Source organism: Heliangelus exortis, chromosome 3, assembly GCF_036169615.1.
Source record: "Heliangelus exortis chromosome 3, bHelExo1.hap1, whole genome shotgun sequence".
NCBI lineage: Eukaryota > Metazoa > Chordata > Aves > Apodiformes > Trochilidae > Heliangelus > Heliangelus exortis.
Window position 1 is genome coordinate 113,882,735 of NC_092424.1, and position 19,341 is coordinate 113,902,075.

Sequence of the window (19,341 nt, forward strand, 5' to 3'; positions counted from 1 at the left end):
TGCCACCTTCTTCAGCAGTGGTGCCACCTTCTTCAGCACAGGTCCAACCTTCTTTAGTGCTGGGGCCACCTTCTTCAGCACTGGGGCCACCTTCTTTAGTTCTGGGGCCACCTTCTTCAGCACTGGTGCCACCTTCTGCAGTGTTGGGGCCACCTTCTTTAGTGCTGGTGCCACCTTTAGTGTTGGTGCCACCTTCTGCAGTGCTGGGTCCAGCTCCTCCAGTACTGATGCCACCATCACCATCAGTGCTGTCCCCTCTTGTCAGGTCCTTCCCATTTGGGCAGCTGAGGTCTTCAAGGTGATGGTGGGAAGGGAAAAATATGTCAAAGTGTGCTAAAAACAGAAGGAAACCCAGCACATGGCTGCAGGTGGTGGGGCTTGAGGAAGGAGAAGACCCATGTGCAGGTTGCCACTCCAAAAAAAGCTCTTTTTTTTGCATCTCTGGGCACATTCAGGGCTTGTGTTGTGAGGACCTGTCAGTCCCTCAGCCTTTTGTTGGCTGAGATGAGCAGTCATGGGGGCTTTCCAGTTCTCCTGGAAGTGTTATTAAAGGGAATTATCCAGTGACAGATCTCTGCAGCCCAGATCTGGGTGGATAAATATTCATTACCCGCAGCTATGAATAGAAGAGATCCCTGGGTTTTGAAAGCCTGGGGAGATGGTGACACGGATAAAAGATGCTTCATCCTTTTTAAGCAAAGAGAAGAGGGAGAGGTTGGCACGAGGAGCTGGGCTGATGGCTCAGGGAGGGCAGTGGAGAAGGGGTTTGGAGATGTGGGGTGGATAACAGAGCCCTGGGAGAGCCTTGGGTGACAGCAGCACAAAGAGTCTGGAAAGAAGGTTGAGGGCTCCTTTGGCTTGGGAATTGCAGCTGGTGATCCCAGAGGTGAGGGGGAACTGAGCTCTTGTTCTCCCCCAGCCCAGGGGGCTCCAAGCCCCATCCAACCTGGGCTGAGACACTGCCAGGGATGGGGCAGCCACAGCTTCCTTGGGCAACCTGGGCAACCAGGGGCTCAGCACCCTCACCCCAAGGAATTTCTCCCTCACATCTCAGCCCCAGCTCCCCTCTCCCAGCTCCAAACCCTTCCCCCTTGTCCTATCCCACTCCAGCCCAGCCAGGACATCACCTTATTCCAGGCCACCACTAACCCATGTCCCACACCTGAGAATCACAGAATGCTCATGGCTGGAAAGGACCTCTGAGATCACCAAGTCCAACCAAACAATTTCTCCCTCCCTCCCTCCCTCCCTGCCCAAGATCTCCTCTCCATCTCCCCTCTCCCAGCTGCAAACCCTTCCCCCTCGCAGGGTCCCATCCCTCCAGGCCCTTGTCCCAAGTCCCTCCCCAGCTTTCCTGGAGCCCCTTCAGGCACTGGAAGGTGCTCTAAGGTCTCCCCATTGCAGCTTCTCTTCTCCAGCCTCAACACCCCCAACTCTCTCAGCCTGGCTCCAGAGCAGAGCTGCTCCAGCCCTCCCAGCAGCTCCAGGGCCTCCTCTGCACTGGCTCCAACAGCTCCGTGTCCTTCTGCTGATGGGGACCCCAGAGATGGACACATGTGGGGTTGGGTGACCAACACGGGGATGTCTGGGGTGATGCTGAGCTTCTCCTCCCCCCACACCCCAAAGTCCTTCTCCTCAGGGCTGCTCTCCAGCCATTCCCCACCCAACCTGGAGCTGTTCTGGGGATTTTCCCCACCCATGTCCTGGCTCTTGCCCTTGGCCTTGTTGAACTCCATGAGGTTTGCCCAGTCCCACCTCTCCAGCCTGTTCAGGTCCCTCTGGATGTCACCCATTCCCTCAGTGTGTCCCCACCCACACACCTTGGTGTAGTCAGCATCACTGATGGTTCCACTGTCACCCCCCTTCAGATCCCAGTGAATGACGTGGGGCTGTGCAAGGTGATTGTCCTCTCCTCCCCTCTTCTCACAAAGAGGCACCCAGAGCCTGGAGGACTCGTGCCTGGATGTGTTTATAGCCCCTCTCCTGCTCTCTTGGAAGCAGCTCAGCATTTTTTAGGCTTCTTCGTGGCTTTTCAGTTCCAAGTATCCATCCCCAGGCAGCTGGGGAGCATCAGGATTATACATTGTCCCATCGTGAGTGTTTCCAAAGAGTCAATAAAAAGGGCTGGAGAAGGTTTGCAGAGTCTTCAAAAATGATTTTTTTTTTTCCTGAGGAGTGAACAACCCTTCCCTGCTCAGCAGCTACAGACAGAGTTTTCTTTCCACGAGGTTTCCCTTCCAGGCAGCTCTGGTGCTGCCTGGGGAGGTGGTGGAGCTGCTGTTCCAAATCAAATCCAAATGCTGGATTTTTCTTTTCATGTGGGATTGTTTCAAGAATCAAAACATCAATTATCATAGAATGGTTTGGGACCTTAAAGACCATCCAACCCCCAGGGACCCCTCCCCCAGCCCAGGGGGCTCCAAGCCCCATCCAACCTGGGCTGAGACACTGCCAGGGATGGGGCAGCCACAGCTTCCTTGGGAACCTGATCCAGGGTCAGGAACACATTCCAGCGTTTGGAGCTACATGAATTGTGGGGCAGGTTCTGCAGTTCAGCCTTGAAGGAGTTAATTCTTGGCTGGATTTATCATAGGGAAACACCCCAGGTTTGCTCTGAGCCACCAGTTTGTGGGGGTGAGAAGAGAAAATCTTTGGGGTAGAGCTTGGGATGGAGCTAAGGGGAATTACAGGAGTTCAAAAAAGTGAAAAGAATAAGGAAGGCTTTGGAAGGGCTCTTTGAAGGCACCAACTTCAGCAAGGTGAAGAGGAAACTTTCCTTCAGGTCAGTTTGTCTTCTCTCTGCCCTTGAGCAGGATGGGAATTCTCCACCATGGGAATTCTCCACCACACATGGACAGTGGAGTCCAAAGAGAAGTCATGGATGCCCCATGACTGGAAGTCTCCCAGGTCATGTTCACATTGCTTTGAGAAACCTGAGCTGGCTGAAGATGGCCCTGCCCACAGCAAGGGGTTGGACTTGGATGGTCTTTGAAGGTCTCTTCCAACCCAAACTGTTCTCTGATTCCATGGAAAACAGAGTTTTACTTTCTTTTTCGTGTGCTTTTTGGTTTCTGAAGCTAAGTTGCAGCTTGGGTTTTTTTGCAAGCAGGGTAGAATCCTTTTCTGGAAGAGAAGAAAGGAGTGATGACAGAGGGCTGGAGATCCTTCTGGAAAGAGCTGCCTCCAGGAAGCAGGGAGTTTACATAAAATAATGGGATTATTTAATTTGTGCCAGAATTTCATTACCCAAGTGGCACGGGAGGAGAGGTTCCTCCACTCCATGTGAAGGTCCAGCCAGGGCTGAAGGTTGGTTGGATGGACACCTCCTGGAAGCATCTCTGTCCTCCTCATGGAGCTGATTTCACACATGGTGAGGGATGAAGAGCTGAGATCTTGGTTTGCCTTTTAGTTGGCTCTGGTTTTGAAACCTTATTCCTGCTGGGAACCAGAGGTCTGGAGAAGAAGAAGCTGTCCTGGAATATTCAGCATCACACTGTGGGTTTTCCTGCCCATTTGAGGACAGAAATTGGTTATGAAGATCTGAGCCTTCTCCAAGCAAGACTGGATGGCCTGAGCTGCTCCAGCCCTCCAGCACCCTGAGTTTTCCAGACATGAAGGAGAAACAAAATACCCATTAAAGTGGGTGCAGATTCCAGGTGTAGGTTTTGGTGCTCCAGAAAACAAGGGATAAGCCCTCTGCTTCCATCACATCTCCTTCAATGACCTCTCCATCCTCTCCAACCTCTTCATGTGCCCAAGGAGCAACACAAGAATTTCCCTGCTCCCATTTTATTTCTCTTTAACATCTGCTTTGGATGCCTCTGCCTCTGTGCCCTTCTTCTCCCTCTGCCTCCAAAACCACCTTTCTGCAGGAGGACATGGAGTTGAGGAGATGTATTAACTGGGTAACCTTTAAAGGTCCCTTCCAACCCACTCTGAAGATAAAAAAAAAAAAATACTCTGTCGGATATATTAAAAATACCAATTCATCTCCCCAGGTGCTGCCATGAGACTGTAGGAAAGGGGACAAAAGAGTGGAGAAGGAAAAGGGGGACATCTCTGCCAGGGTGGGCAGCATCAGCAGGGTCTCACAGGTCTTGGGTGCAGGACTGGGAATGATGTTTTGATGGAGCCCCTGTTGCTGGAGAGCCCATCCCAAGGTGGAGCTTCCCACAGCCACCCTGGGCTTTGGCCTGAGGGTGGAGGTGAAAACTTGGAGGTGGCTGTTGTGACAACTGGGCTTGCCACCAATTTGGAGGAATTTAGATGATGAGTGAAATATTTCCAGCTGGGATTTAGGGAGAAACTTCCCATGGTTTCTTCTGGGGAGGGACAAAGCTGTCACCTTGATGAGAGGTGTTCAGCACTGCTTGATGCCAGCAGCCCCCCAGCAATGGGTGGGATCCTGGGGAGGGCTGTTTGCCACCTCACATCTCAGCTGGTGGTGGCAGTGCCTCTCATCTGAGCCAGGTTCCCAATTCCTGTCAGGTTTCTCCATCTTCTCCAGAGCAGCATCATCCCCTCCAGCAAACACAAAGCTTTTCCCTTCTGCTCTCAAGTCACCTCTTACTGACCCCGTGGTACCCATCCTAATGCCAAGGGAGGGCTCTGCTGGGAGCCCTCTGTGTCCTTCCATGTTCAAGTGTTTGCTTTCCCTTGAGATATTTTTTTCTTTTTAGCCAAAGCTCATCTCTCTCTCAGCCCCTTTAATCCCAACCTCCTGCTTTACAGCAGCCACTGGTGCAAATCCCTTTCCTGGTAACTTTCCCATTTATTTGGGTCCCCAGGCTAAATCTCTCCTCTTCCATTCTTAACCATGATGAAGGTTGGAAAAGCTGAATGTTTTTTGTTATTTTTTTCTTTTACTGCTCCACTGAGGGGTAATTACATGCCCAAGGACAGAGTTGGTTTTGGAGACTTATTCTTTAAAAAAAAATCACTTCTTCATCTTAGAAAAAAGATGTTTTTTAAAATGTATATAATCTCAGCCTAACCATATGTAAATTAACAAAGTAAATTATTGCTGGAGGGAAGGGATCCATCCAGAGGGACCTGGCCAGGCTGGAGAAGTGGAATCCTGCAAACTGCAGGAAGTTCAATACAGCCAAGGGCAAGGTTCTGCAGCTGGGTGGAGGCAATCCCATGGAGAAATAGAGGTTGGGAGGAGAAAGGATTGAGGGCAGCCCTGAGGAGAAGGACTTGGGGGTGGGGGTGATGGAGCAGAAGCTCAACATGAGCCCTCAGGGTGTGCTTGGAGCCCAGAACCCAACCATGTCCTGGGCTGCAGCAAAAGAAGCACAGACAGGGGTCGAGGGAGGGGATTCTCCCCCTCTGCTCTGCTCTGCTGAGACCCCACCTGGAGTTGTGTGTCCAGTTCTGGAGTCCCCAACAGCAGAAGGACACAGAGCTCCTGGAAGGTGTCCAGAGCAGAGCCACTCAAATGCTCAGAGGGCTGAGCACCTCCCTGGGAAGCCAGGCTGAGGGCTTGGGGTTGTTCAGCCTGGAGAAGAGGAGGCTCCCAGGTGAGCTCAGAGCAACCTCCCAATATCTGAAGGGGCTCCAAGAAAGCTGGGGGAGGGCTTTGGACACGGGGGGGTAGGGAGAGGACAAGGGAAATGGGTTAAAACTGGAAGAGGGGAGATTGAGGTTGGACATGAGGAAGAAATTCTTGAGTTTGAGCCCCAGGTTGCCCAAGGAAGCTGTGGCTGCCCCATCCCTGGCAGTGTCTCAGCCCAGGTTGGATGGGGCTTGGAGCCCCCTGGGCTGGGGGAGGGGTCCCTGACCATGCAGGGGGTTGGAACTGGATGAGCTCTAAGGTCCCTTCCAACCCAAACCATTCTGTGATTCTATAATCTCTTGGTTTCAATTACTGGAGGTTATGTAGCTCATTAATAATTATGTTAATTGCAACGTCTTAGCAGCCTAAAGCTGGTGCTGAGGACCAGGCTCCAGGGTGGGGACCCATGTGCAGGGGAGAACATTTCTTGTCCCCTCAGGGCCTGCCCAGCCATGCAGAGGGATGCAGGGATGGTTCTTTATCCACATGAGATTCCCAGAGCTTTGGTGACCAAATGGCTGGGGGGACATGGAGAGGGCTCCTTGGATGCAAACCCCACGCTCAGTGGTCTCACAGGCTCTGTGCTGGGGCTGAATCACCCACCTGTGCAGTTCTTTGATTTTAATTTATGGTTTTTTTCCTTAGTTTGCAGCTGAGCTGGAGCAGCTGGATCAGCTCCTGCCCTCTCTGGAGAAAGTGTCTCAGATGCCAGGGTTGTGCGGACCGGAGAGAAACGAGAGTGGGGTGACCACCAAACCAGAGCTGCTGAGTGCCCCCCTGCCACCCACTGCTGCTCCCAGAGCCCCCACGGGACTCAACAGTAAGTGTGCATCCCTGAACACTGGTGTTCCACCCCCTGAGTGGGTCCTCTGCCCTTGGGGTGGGAGGGGAGGTTCTTCCATCACCTGGGCTGATGGGGTAGCACCAGCCTGGATCCATCCCTGGGGATCTGGGGTCAGTTCTGGGCCCCTCAGGAGGAGAAGGAGGTTGAGGGGCTGGAGAGTGTCCAGAGAAGGGAATGGAGCTGGGGAAGGGGCTGGAGAAGATGGAGAAGGGGCTGGAGAGTAAGGAGGAGCTGGAGAAGTTGTGAGGAGCATCTGAGGGAGCTGTGGGTGCTGATCCTGGAGCAGAGGAGGCTGAGGGGAGACCTTGTGGCTCTCTGCAAGCCCCTGAGAGGAGGTTGGAGCCAGGGGGGGTCGGGCTCTGCTCCCAAGGAACAAGGGATGGGAGAAGAGGAACTTTTGGCACAAGTCAAGTGGTGCCAGGGGAGGTTTAGGTTGGAGCTGGGGAAGAATTTCTCCCTGGAAAGGGTTGTCAGGGCCTGGCCCAGGCTGCCCAGGGCAGGGCTGGAGTCCCCATCATGCCTGGAGGGGTTTCAGAGAAAGCCCTGGGGATGTGGGGATGAGGGACATGGGGCAGGGCTGGGGGAAGGGTTGGACTTGATGATATTTAAGGTCTTTTCCAACCAGAATGATTCAGTGACTTTTTGATGCTCTGTGGGACCAGGGCTTTGCAATCTGATGAGATCTCGGGGAGAAATTCCTTGGGGTGAGGGTGCTGAGCCCCTGGTTGCCCAGGTTGCCCCCAGAAGCTGTGGCTGCCCCATCCCTGGCAGTGGGAAAGGTTGAGGTGCAGATTCTAGAGCAGAGGGAAGGAAGAGCCATAGGCAGGAGAGGAACCTGTGTAGAGCAGGTCAGCTGCTGCTCCACATCCCACCCAGGGAGGGATAATTATCCTGTGACCCATTCAGCAAATGAAGATGAGGAGGTTTTGGGTTCCAGCCCAGCAAGAAGCCCATGAGGAGGCTCTGGCAGACAGGGTTGGGATATTTTTGGAGAACTCAGTTGCAGAAGCAGAGTTTTTAGAAGGCTGGGAGCATCAGAGCAGCAGGGAAAGCAATGGGGAGGGAAGGAAAAGTGAGGGCATAGGAGATGGGTGCTGGAAGGGTGAGGAGTGAAAGCTGTGCTGAGCATGGAGGCACCAGGGAGCTTTGCTGTGCCTCCCTCCCCTCCATCAGGGAGACATCTGGGTGGTAAAAAGGAGCTGCCAGCCCTGGAGCATTGGATTAAATCATCCTTCACCTCTGAGCTGAATTCATGATCAGGCTTATTGCTTATTGCTCCTGCTTCAGAGCCAATGGCCTCTTGTCCCAGGGCTGAGATGGTTGGGAACTTCAACAGACATCAGGGAATCCCAGATTGGTTTGGGTTGGAGAGGACCCTGAAGCCCATCCAGTCTCAATCCCACTACATGGTCAGGGACCCCTCCCCCAGCCCAGGGGGCTCCAAGCCCCATCCAACCTGGGCTGAGACACTGCCAGGGATGGGGCAGCCACAGCTTCCTTGGGCAACCTGGGCAACCAGGGGCTCAGCACCCTCACCCCAAGCAATTTCTCCCTCACATCTCAGCCCCAGCTCCCCTCTCCCAGCTCCAAACCCTTCCCCCTTGTCCTATCCCACTCCAGCCCAGCCAGGACATCACCTTATTCCAGGCCACCACTAACCCATGGCCCACACCTGAGAATCACAGAATGCTCATGGCTGGAAAGGACCTCTGAGATCACCAAGTCCAACCAAACAATTTCTCCCTCCCTCCCTCCCTCCCTCCCTGCCCAAGATCTCCTCTCCATCTCCCCTCTCCCAGCTGCAAACCCTTCCCCCTCGCAGGCTCCCATCCCTCCAGGCCCTTGTCCCAAGTCCCTCCCCAGCTTTCCTGGAGCCCCTTCAGGCACTGGAAGGTGCTCTAAGGTCTCCCCGTTGCAGCCTTCTCTTCTCCAGCCTCAACACCCCCAACTCTCTCAGCCTGGCTCCAGAGCAGAGCTGCTCCAGCCCTCCCAGCAGCTCCAGGGCCTCCTCTGCACTGGCTCCAACAGCTCCGTGTCCTTCTGCTGATGGGGACCCCAGAGATGGACACATGTGGGGTTGGGTGACCAACACGGGGATGTCTGGGGTGATGCTGAGCTTCTCCTCCCCCCACACCCCAAAGTCCTTCTCCTCAGGGCTGCTCTCCAGCCATTCTCCACCCAACCTGGATTTTTGTTGGGAATGCTCTGATATAAGTAGGAGCAGGGCTCGTTGTCTTTGGAGGAGCAGGAATCCTGCATCCAGGTGAAATGAAGGAGGGATGAGGAGGGTGAGTGTGGTTGCAGCAGGGGCTGCAGGGTGAGTGCTTGGGGCTTTTTCTGCCCTCCTGGGTTACAGGCTCTGAAACAGAGGTTGCCATCCAGGAATTCCACCACGAGCCTCATTGAAGACACTGCTGATATCTTTAACTCATCCCACAGCTAATCCCAAAGGATTCAGAGGTGTTGCTGGCTGGAGAGGGGTTGCCAACAGCCATTGCTGGTGGCTACCTGCTTGCAAGGCTGCTTTTTACCTTGATTTTTCACCTCAAATGGAGCTTTTGAGATGGGCTCCCTGATGGCAAACTGCAGCTGAACTTGCAAGAACTTACTTAGAGAAAAATTAGCATGGTGCCAGGCCTAAATGACATCATTTTAATTGATTTCAAGCCAGCAGCTGATAAATGAGAGCAGCAGAGGTATGAACACAGCTTCTGTGCCAGGGTCACCCCAGAGGGAGCAGAGCCTGGATGCTGTGGCTGCCTTGAGCCAAGGAGCTGCACTTCAGCTTCTCTAATTCCCTTTGCTTGCTCAAACTCCAGATGGGGCTTAAAAATCTCTCTGATTACATCAGATGGATGCAAACCCCATCCCCTTTGCCTTTCTAACATCCATTTGGTTCATTTTTTTACTCTGCTCTGCTCTGCTGAGACCCCACCTGGAGTTGTGTGTCCAGTTCTGGAGTCCCCAACAGCAGAAGGACACAGAGCTCCTGGAAGGTGTCCAGAGCAGAGCCACTCAAATGCTCAGAGGGCTGAGCACCTCCCTGGGAAGCCAGGCTGAGGGCTTGGGGTTGTTCAGCCTGGAGAAGAGGAGGCTCCCAGGTGAGCTCAGAGCAACCTCCCAATATCTGAAGGGGCTCCAAGAAAGCTGGGGGAGGGCTTTGGACACGGGGGGGTAGGGAGAGGACAAGGGAAATGGGTTAAAACTGGAAGAGGGGAGATTGAGGTTGGATCTGAGGAAGAAATTCTTGAATTTGAGGGTGCTGAGCCCCTGGTTGCCCAGGTTGCCCAAGGAAGCTGTGGCTGCCCCATCCCTGGCAGTGTCTCAGCCCAGGTTGGACGGGGCTTGGAGCCCCCTGGGCTGGGGGAGGGGTCCCTGACCATGGCAGGGGGGCTGGAATTAGGTGACCTTTAGGGTCCCTTCCAACCCAACCCATTTAGGATTTCTGTGTCCAGCTGATATTTTAAGCTGCAGGTGCTGGTGGTTGGGTGCCTGCCTGGCTCCTGCACCCTCTTCTCTTTCCCCACCATGGCTCAGCACCCAGGAGCTGTGGTCACCATCACCTGAGGGTGATCCTAGGGGTGCTTCCCCACGGGAGCTGTGGGTGACAGAGCTTCCAGGGAGGTGACATCCCACCACAAGCCCCTTCTCACCCTCCAAACAATCCCACGGGGCCTTCCTTCCTGGCAGGTGACCCTGCTGAGAGGTGATCATCTTCCAGCCAGCCTGATGGAGGAGAGATCTGACTTGTGCTTTTGTTTTTTGTTTTCTTTCCTTCTCTCCAGCCATGAACAGTGGGCAGGGTGTCCAGGCTGGTCGGACCCCCTTTGAGTTCTGTGAGTCCCTGGAGCCAGCCCAGTTGCGGCCGGTTCCGTGTCCCAGCAGCAATGGGAGCAGCCCACACCCCCGGGGCCCAGCCCAGCAGGGCAGGGGAAATGTGACAGCACCAAACCCCTTCCCACCTGACACAGGTGAGTACAGCCCTGCCATCTGCTCCTCATCACCTGAAGCTTTCCAGGGCAGAAAAGGAAAAAAAAACTGAGAGAGTTGGGGGTGTTGAGGCTGGAGAAGAGAAGGCTGCAACGGGGAGACCTTAGAGCACCTTCCAGTGCCTGAAGGGGCTCCAGGAAAGCTGGGGAGGGACTTGGGACAAGGGCCTGGAGGGATGGGACCCTGCGAGGGGGAAGGGTTTGCAGCTGGGAGAGGGGAGATGGAGAGGAGATCTTGGGCAGGGAGGGAGGGAGGGAGGGAGAAATTGTTTGGTTGGACTTGGTGATCTCAGAGGTCCTTTCCAGCCATGAGCATTCTGTGATTCTCAGGTGTGGGCCATGGGTTAGTGGTGGCCTGGAATAAGGTGATGTCCTGGCTGGGCTGGAGTGGGATAGGACAAGGGGGAAGGGTTTGGAGCTGGGAGAGGGGAGCTGGGGCTGAGATGTGAGGGAGAAATTGCTTGGGGTGAGGGTGCTGAGCCCCTGGTTGCCCAGGTTGCCCAAGGAAGCTGTGGCTGCCCCATCCCTGGCAGTGTCTCAGCCCAGGTTGGATGGGGCTTGGAGCCCCCTGGGCTGGGGGAGAACAAGAGCTCAGTTCCCCCTCACCTCTGGGATCACCAACTGCAATTCCCAAGCCAGTGGAGCCATTAACCTTCTTTCCAGACTCTTTGTGCTGCTGTCACCCAAGGCTCTCCCAGGGCTCTGTTACCCACCCCATATCTGGGACTTTGGAGGCTGGAGAGGGACTGTGTGCAAGGGCCTGGAGGGATAGGATGAGGGGCAATGGGTTTAAATTAGAGAAGAGCAGCTTTAGATTGGATGTGAGGAACAAGTTGTGTCCCATGAGGGCAGTGGAACAATGGCACAGGGTGCCCAGGGAGGGGGTTGAGGCCTCATCCCTGGAGATGTTCAAGGTGAGGCTTGAGGAGGCTCTGAGCACCCTGATCTGGGTGAGGGTGTCCCTGATACTGCAGGGGTTGGACTGGGGGAGCTTTAGAGCTCCCTTCCCACCCAAATTATTCTATGATTCTGTGCATCATGGTTCACCAGCATCTTCTCACAGGCAGTGAGGTTTCAAGCTGGCTTGATTTTCTCTCTCTCTACACTTTGATGTAGTTTCCGACAGAAGAAGTCCTTTTCTGTCCATCCCAGCTCCTGGGAATCAGTCAGAGGAGGTTGCATTTCCTCACCTGAGCAGTGATGGAGCTCAGGCTCCCCTGGCACCAGGTGAGGTTTAATTTCCACGAGGATCAGGGCATGGTTTGGGTGCTGGGAGAAGAAGCAGCAGAAGCAGCACTGTCACCTCCCCCTGGTGCAGTCACCAGCAGCAGAGCCCCACAGAGCTCTCTCAGAGCCATTTTGGCAGCCTGGGCTCCAGAAGGTCTTTGGTTGTTGCTTCTCTGCCTTCTTCCCCTTCCCTTGATGCTTCTCTTGATGCATTTTGTGATGCTGAAGATGATGTGGAAGAGGAACCTTGTTTGCCACCATTCAGTAGATCTGTGTGACTGCTCAGCTGGAGGTGCAGGAAGAAATAACCCAGATCTCATCTTCTCAGGATGGAAGCTTGAGGCTGGAAGAGCTGCTGGATTCATCTGTTGTCCCTTTCTTGATGGTGGCCAGGCTCCAGGAGAGCAACAGCCCTGCATCCCACATCCCCAGGGGTGCAGGATGCATGTGGCCAGCACTTGAGTGTTGGTAACACTCAGGGTAACCCTGCACCCAACCCTTCCCTCTGAATCAGATGAAATTCTTGGTTTGAGTTGAGAGGGAGAACATCACATGAGAGCTTTTTTCCTCCTCTGAGTGCCCCCCAGGAGAGAAGGGTGAAATCAGCCCTGCACATGGTCTCATCCCAACAGTTGTGACCTTATAATATTGTTGTTTGATGTTATAATATTATTATTTGACTTTATAATATTATTATTTGACTTTATAATATTATTATTCTACATCCTGGCCGTGCCAGGTCCACCTTCCTTTGGAGGGTCACCAAGAGCCCAGTAAATGATGCTCTTTTTGGGAAAAACCCATCATCTTCAGCATCAACCAGCCTGGAGATCATTTTTTTGGATGTATCAAGAAAGGACAGAGGACAGGCTGTACCATAACTGTGCCATGACCCTCCCTGGCCTGGCTGGAGCTGCTGGGATCTCTCTGTTGCCAAGCAACCTTCAAGTTTTTTTGAAGGAATTTTGAGCAAAAGAGAAGTGTTTGGAAGGAGCCACCATGGCAATGAATGTGCTGAGTGTCCCTGAGCTGGACCTTCCTCCTTTACCTCTCCTTAGGACTCTGATTTTCTCCTTTTTGAAACCAACCCCACAGTGTGGGTGGCACCACGTGGAGGTGGTGGCTCCTTGTGACAACAGCAGAGCCCCCTGGCACTGGGTAACCACAGATGTTTTCAAACAAAGAACGTGGTTGAGTGGGAAAAGAGTCAGTAGAGCTGAGCTTGGTTCAAAGAAGAGAAATTTTTGCATCTCGAGCAACCACCCCCATCAGCATTTCCCTCACAAACTCAGGGATTTTGGCACAGAGGTGGCCACTGGTCACACATCCCCATGTGGCAGAGGTGCCACCCCAGCCAGAAACACATTTCCCCCTCCAGTTTCCATCTCCCTGGAACTCCACAGGCTGGTTCAGCTCAGATGCTGTTTGATCTTCAAGCCCAATTCCTATTTCAAATGGGATGACGTGAAGTCTCCAGCCTCATAAATCTCTCTGTCCTGGGCTTGGGCTCCAAGTTCTTCTACAACTTAATTTAATTGCCTTGGCTCCTCTCCCTCAGCAAATTAACTTTGCTCCAGAAGAGAGGCAGAAGATGCAGATGGGTGTGGGCTATTTTGTAAGCTAAAATCTTCAATTTGCCTTCAAGGAGAAGCCCTCTAACTCTGACAGAGTTTTGAACCTCCTGCTAGAAACGTGCTGGAAGGGGAAAACTCTTGATGGAATTTGCACACAGGGAGGACACAAGGTGATGTCTGCTGGGGGTGTCAGTTCCTGCTGAGATTTTCCATCACAGACTGGCTGAGGTTGGGAGGGAGCTCAGAGCTCATCCCCTCCAACCCCCCTGCCATGCCCAGGGACACCTCTGATCCAGCCCAGGCTGCTCCAAGCCTCATCCAACCTGGCCCTGAACACCTCCAGGGAGGGGGCAGCCACAGCTTCCTTGGGCAACCTGGGCAACCAGGGGCTCAGCACCCTCAAAATATAGAATTTCTTCCTCATGTCCGACCTCAATCTCCCCTCTTCAAGTTTTAACTTGAACACCTTAACTTGAACACCTTTAACTTTAACTTCAACCCCTCCAGGGAGGGGGCAGCCACAGCTTCTCTGGGCAATCTGGTCCAGAGTCTCAGCACCCTCCTGCTGAAGAACTTCTTCCTCAGATCCAGCCTGAACCTCTTCTCCTGCACTTTCAATCCATTTCCCCTTCTCCTGTCACTGGACACTCAGGAAAAGTCCCTCTGCAGCCTTCCTGGAGGTTCCCTTCAGGGACTGGGGGGCAGCTCTAAGGTCCCCCTGAGGCTTCTCTTCTCCAGGCTGAACAATCCCAGCTCCTCAGCCTCTCCTCATGGCAGAGCTGCTCCATCCAGCCCCTGGATCAGCTTTGTGGCCTCCTGTGGACTCATCCCAACAGATCTGTGTCCTTCCTATGGTGGGAACACAGCACTGGATGCAGGATTGGAGGTGGGGGTCTCACAAGAGCAGAGAGAGGGGGGAGAATCCCCTCTCCTGATCTCCTGACCCTTCTCCTCCTGATGCCTCCAAGGGTAGGGTTGCCCTGAGCTGCAGGAGCACATTGCTGCCTCATGAGCAGCACTCATTAGAAGTAGGAAATCAACCCAAATTTCATGCTTATGAGTAATGGTTGTAAAACCACACCTGAGATCTGAAACTTTGGGTTGGAAAGAGCCATAACTGGTCAATCCTGTCATCTCATTTTGGGATATTTTAGGACATCCTTGGCATCTGAACTTGTCTGGTCCCCATGGCAGCACTCGAGTCCTGACCACACCCTCACTTTTCCTCCCCCCATCCTGCTATTTCTCCCTCAGGAATGCCCGAGCTGGAGATGGGGGTGCCAGATCACCAGTTTGGACAGCCAGGAATGGGGGAGCAGATCCCTTGGACGGATAACTCCATGGGAGCCATGAATCGAGGAGCTCTGAATAAACCTGAAGAGTGAGTACCATGGGGCTGCTGGCTTCCCCAGCTCTCCCAGGAGAACATCAGCATGTCCCTGGGTCAAAGAGACATCTCCTTGCTTTCCTGCCTTCCTGGAAAACCTGGAATATGCAGGCTGGGATGAGAACAAGTGCCCATCACCCTAGGGCAGCAGTGGGTGCTCCTCATTCCATGCAAGTGGCAGGACCTGGGTTGTGTTGGGTGCTGTGCTGCATGAGGTGACATCTCTTGTCTCCCCAGGGACAAGTGAGTGAAGGGGGGTTGGGCAGAGACACCCAGCCCATGTCTACACCTCCCTAATCCCATATATCCATGGCAGAGGCAAGGATGCTGTAAATCCCCACTGCCTCCTGCCAGTGCCTGTGTTTGGGTGGGTGTTCTCCCAGCTCCCACCTCACCAGGGGCAGTGGGGGGATCTGGGGCACCAGGGGACAGTTTTCTGGTTTCATGTGCTGGCTTTTTGCAGTCCTCGTGCTCAGCTTCAGCTAAAATCACCACAGCTTGAATCCAGGGGCCAACAACCCCCTCCAGTGTCCACAACACCTTTTTTGGGTCTGTGCTCCACGGAGGCCATCACCATCCCAAGGGACAGCATCCCTCCTTGGCCACAGAGGAGTTGGAGGAGACCCTAGGTCAGGTATTTTGGGATGGGAGGTCAGAAGGATGGAGAGCCCAGCTGATGGACCTTGGCTCACTGAGGAGCTGCTCATGGAGGTGAATCTTCTCCCTGGCTCAAGGAGAGCTTCAGGTTCCTGGGTTAAGAGCCAGCACTGATGAGCTCTGCCCAAGTCCTCTTGCCAAAGCCCTGCTTTGCAGAGAGGCAGAATTTCCTCTATTAATTAAAACCTGGAGCAGATGAGCACAGTGTCTGTTTTCCAGTCGTGAAGAAGACACATGTAAGGGTTGGAGCTGAGCAAGCCAGCAGCCAAATGTCTTCTTCTAGGGGCTAAAATTTGAATTCATGTCTCCAAGCTTTTCACTCAGCTCAAGAAGAGAGCTGCAGCCTCGGTGCTCTCCACTGCTGCAACTGGATCTTGGACTTCTGCTGGAAAGACTTGGCCAGCTCTTGGTGCTTGAAAGACCTGGGAGAGAAAATGAATCCTCATTTAATTGAGCATTTACATCAGCCCAAGCCCTTGCCACGAGGAAGGAACTTTCCTTCCAAGCCTCACCCGTGTCTTTATTTTCCTGGGATGAGATCCCTGGGGCAAACCTGGCAATGGGCAGAGCTGCCCGAAAAATCAGCCTGGTTTTTAAGCTACAAATGTTCCTTAAACTGCTGCTTCTGGAGTAAAAAATGACCTTACCTTACTCATCAGCTTTCAGCTTGAGTCAGGCTGGCTGGAGACACTTTTTGTGTCCCCAGCCAGTGCAGCTGGGAGGAAAGGAGCTGCCTTTTCTTCTGGCTCCCCCTTTGCAGCAGGATTCTTGAGCAAGGACCCAGGTTGGTGTGGAAGGACCTGTGCAGGTATTCAAGAGAAAAGTGTTGGGCAACAGCATCCCAGGAGTCCTTGAGTAGGAAAAACACCTTGGGTGGTTTTCAGGGCAGAACCCTGTGCCAGGAGGTAAGGGTGGACTGGTGGAGCAGTGACTTGAAGCCTGGTGAGATGCTCTCCTGCCTTTGGAGAGCAGTGGTTTCAACCCAACTTAAAAATTGCAGCCTGGTTTGGGCTTTGGATTTTCTTGGTATTGAGGGGGGAGAAAGCAATGAGAACCATGCTGCGTGGTTGGGACTTCCCATGGCTCCTGCAGCAAGGTTGGACTCCCCACATGGTGGAATCAGAGCCAACAGATGAACCAGGACCATGAGATGACAGCAAGATGAGAGGCAGAGGTCTGCTTGTCATGGTTCCTCCTGATTTAGGGTCTCCAGACGTGGGCTGTTCCTGCTGGGCAGCTGGAAGAAGCTCAGTTCCTCCTCTTCTCTTCAGTAACCATATTTCTGATGGAGCATCCATGGGTGAGAGCTGCTTTGGAGGCATCTTGGTGGGGTCTGACCACTTCCATCTGGGAGCATGGGGATCAACTACAAAACCCCACGTCCACTGCAGCTGAGAGAAGAGATCCTGCTGGAAAAAAAGCCTCTGGACTTAGGTCCTCAAGACCTGCAGATGTGCTCCAGCTGGGGAGGACATCCTCATCCTGGAAGATGCCCGTGGTCCCCCAGTAATTGCCTGTCCACCCAGCAGAGCCTTTGAACTGGAAAATACATTTCAGCTGAGATCAAACCAGCACAGATTTTGCTTTTGGGGGGTTGTAAACATTTCCCAGCTGGGATGTTTGTGTTTGCTGGAGGTGGGTTGAGGTCCTGACCTTGTTTAAGGAGCTGGTGGTGAGCAGATCTCCAGCACCAGGTGTCCTGAGGAACTGGAGTTTCCTTTTTGTTATTTTCTCAGTCTCCAAATCCTCCCCAGCCTTTGCTTCTTGATGAAGCAGGATGACTACAACACCCCCTTTCATGTCCCAGGCATAAATGCTCTTGTGTCTCCTGCACCTTGGGCCAGGTCCAAGGCTCCACTTGACAAATCCAGGCTGCCATTTTCACACATATTCCTCTAATCCCCCAAGGTCAAACATGCCACCCTGGGCCTGATTGGGTTGCCTCAAGGCTGGCACCCCATGCCATCTGAGATGCCTGAGGTTTCCAGGACATCTGTGCCAGGCTGGGCAGGGAGATGTTTTATAGGACCTCAAGCAGCATTTGACACCAGCTCTGCAAAGTAACTGAATTCCCTCTCCTCACTGCATGCAGAATCAGAGTTTTCACCTTAAAAAAAGAAAAAGAAAAAAGCCTGAAGGGTTGCAGTGGATAGAAAAACTTTGGACAGAACACTGGGGATGTGATGCATAAGGTCCAGGATCTCCTTCAACCCCTGTTACCTGTCTGGAGACTCATCTGAACCCCACCACAGCGTGGAGCTGGAGGAGGGATGGGGAAGGCTCTGCAAGGCAGATTGGGCTGGAAAGCAGGACATGCTGGGGGTTTATTTACTACAGGAAGGTTTTATTATCCCCCTTTACAAACCAACTCATGCCATCCATGCAGAGGTGAAGGTGCCAACCTGAATTTCAATTCTAGCTGCCTGCTCATGTGGATTAAAAAACCCAAACCTGTCCTCCCCTTCCTCTGCAAGAACTCCCTTCCCCTGCAGATTTGTGCAGCAAACTTTCTGCTTTAGCCTCAGCACTGAAAAACTGGGTTTGATACCAGCAGCAAGGAGCAGGGACCTCGGTGATGGAATGAAACTAACCCTGCTTTTCACCTCCCCACTTCCCTCTCTGCAATTTAAGAAATCCCAACGCCGAGTGGTTTTTATTTTTTTTTTTCCCCTGGATTAGGCTGCGTGTGTTGGCTGGAGCTCTCTCGGCCAGCTTGGCTTCAGTTCCTTACTGTACATCTGGTCCTCATCTGGAGCTAAAAAGATAAACATGTCTGCTGCTTGGGAACTGCTGGCATGTTCCAGCCCCTTTGCCTTTGTGCCTTTCCACGAGCGTGATGTGCCACGGGCTCTCTTCATCCTGTCAGACCCAGCAAATCCGATTGCCTCCAATTAGTCACGTCATTGGAATGTCTCTCATTACATATTAATCTTATTCCCAAAGAATATCGAGAGAGCTTTGCAGAAATCTGATTTTTTTTTTTTTTTTTTTTTCAGCTCAAAGGTTCCCCTTTAGCCTTCAGCTGCTTCTCTTCCAGCTGCTCCAGCTCCATCCAAGTCTCTCCCGCTTTTTGTGCCGGCAGAAGTTTTGCTCTGCCTGCCTTTGTCCTAGGAGGGAAAAAACCTGCAGAAGCACCCAAGTTTTCTTCCCAAACTTTACCAAAAACTCTGTCCACGTTTTGTGCAGGGGTTCATCCTTCCAAGCAGGTTTCAGCACAAGGCTTGAGGGTACTTAAGCTGTGGGGACCGCATGATGCGAGTCCCCGGGGCTGCAGGGGCTCGAGCATCTCCCACCTCAGCCTCCTGAGGTTCAGAAACCTTAACGTGCCTCTTCTTGGCTTCTTCTCTCTGCAGCCAGTGCATCACCTCCCAGCTGGATGAGCTCCTGTGTCCTCCCACCACGCCGGAGGGTCGGAATGATGAGAAAGCCCTCCTGGAGCAGCTCGTCTCCTTCCTCAGCGGCAAAGATGAGACGGAGTTGGCCGAGCTGGATCGAGCTCTTGGCATCGACAAACTTGTCCAGGTTAAGAGAGAACCACCCCTCGTAGGACTCCTCAGAGGTCACATGCAGGGGCAGATGCTGAGGTTTGACACCAGCAGGCAGGAGGCTTTCCAACATCTGGTGGGAATGGGAGGCCAGATGTGAGCGGGAACACATGAGCGCAGCAGATTGGGAGATACTTAACACCACGCCGCTTCCACACCCCCCCCCCCACCTTGAACCCCTTCCCAAAAAAAAAAAAAAAAAAAAAAGCTGGAAAACAGCCCCATGAAATAGAATATCTTGCAGCCTGGCAAAGAGGCAGCCAAGTGGTTTCAGCCCTGGGTGAGTCGTGTAACAAGGAGTGCTGGCAGGTTCTGCCCCTTCCCCACCTTACCGGGGGGGGGGAATTAGGGCACGGAGGAGCCTTCCAGCTGGAATCCCACAGCCTGGGATTCCTGAGCTTGGGTTATGCTGCCTAATAATATATCTAATGGCCTCGTTGGTATGAAACCGTGCAGGCCTTACTCTCCAGATTGGTTTACAGTGCAGCTGCCCTTCTGTCTCGGGTTGTAAAACAAAATAAATCTGAGGTTTGCTCTTCGCGGGGCTCGCCTTACCCAGAG

General features: G+C 53.2%; 1 protein-coding gene across 6 annotated transcripts in view; it reads left to right on the top strand.

Moving 5' to 3' along the window:
- NCOA1 (nuclear receptor coactivator 1) overlaps positions 1-19,341 on the top strand; it is a 215,416-nt gene that overhangs the window by 179,310 nt on the left and 16,765 nt on the right. For all 6 annotated transcript variants that reach the window (XM_071742270.1, XM_071742272.1, XM_071742271.1 and 3 more), the window contains 4 exons: positions 6,203-6,377; positions 10,187-10,372; positions 14,446-14,572; positions 18,589-18,757. In XM_071742270.1, coding sequence (XP_071598371.1) covers positions 6,203-6,377; positions 10,187-10,372; positions 14,446-14,572; positions 18,589-18,757 — 657 coding nt within the window. The remainder of the gene's footprint in view (positions 1-6,202; positions 6,378-10,186; positions 10,373-14,445; positions 14,573-18,588; positions 18,758-19,341) is intronic.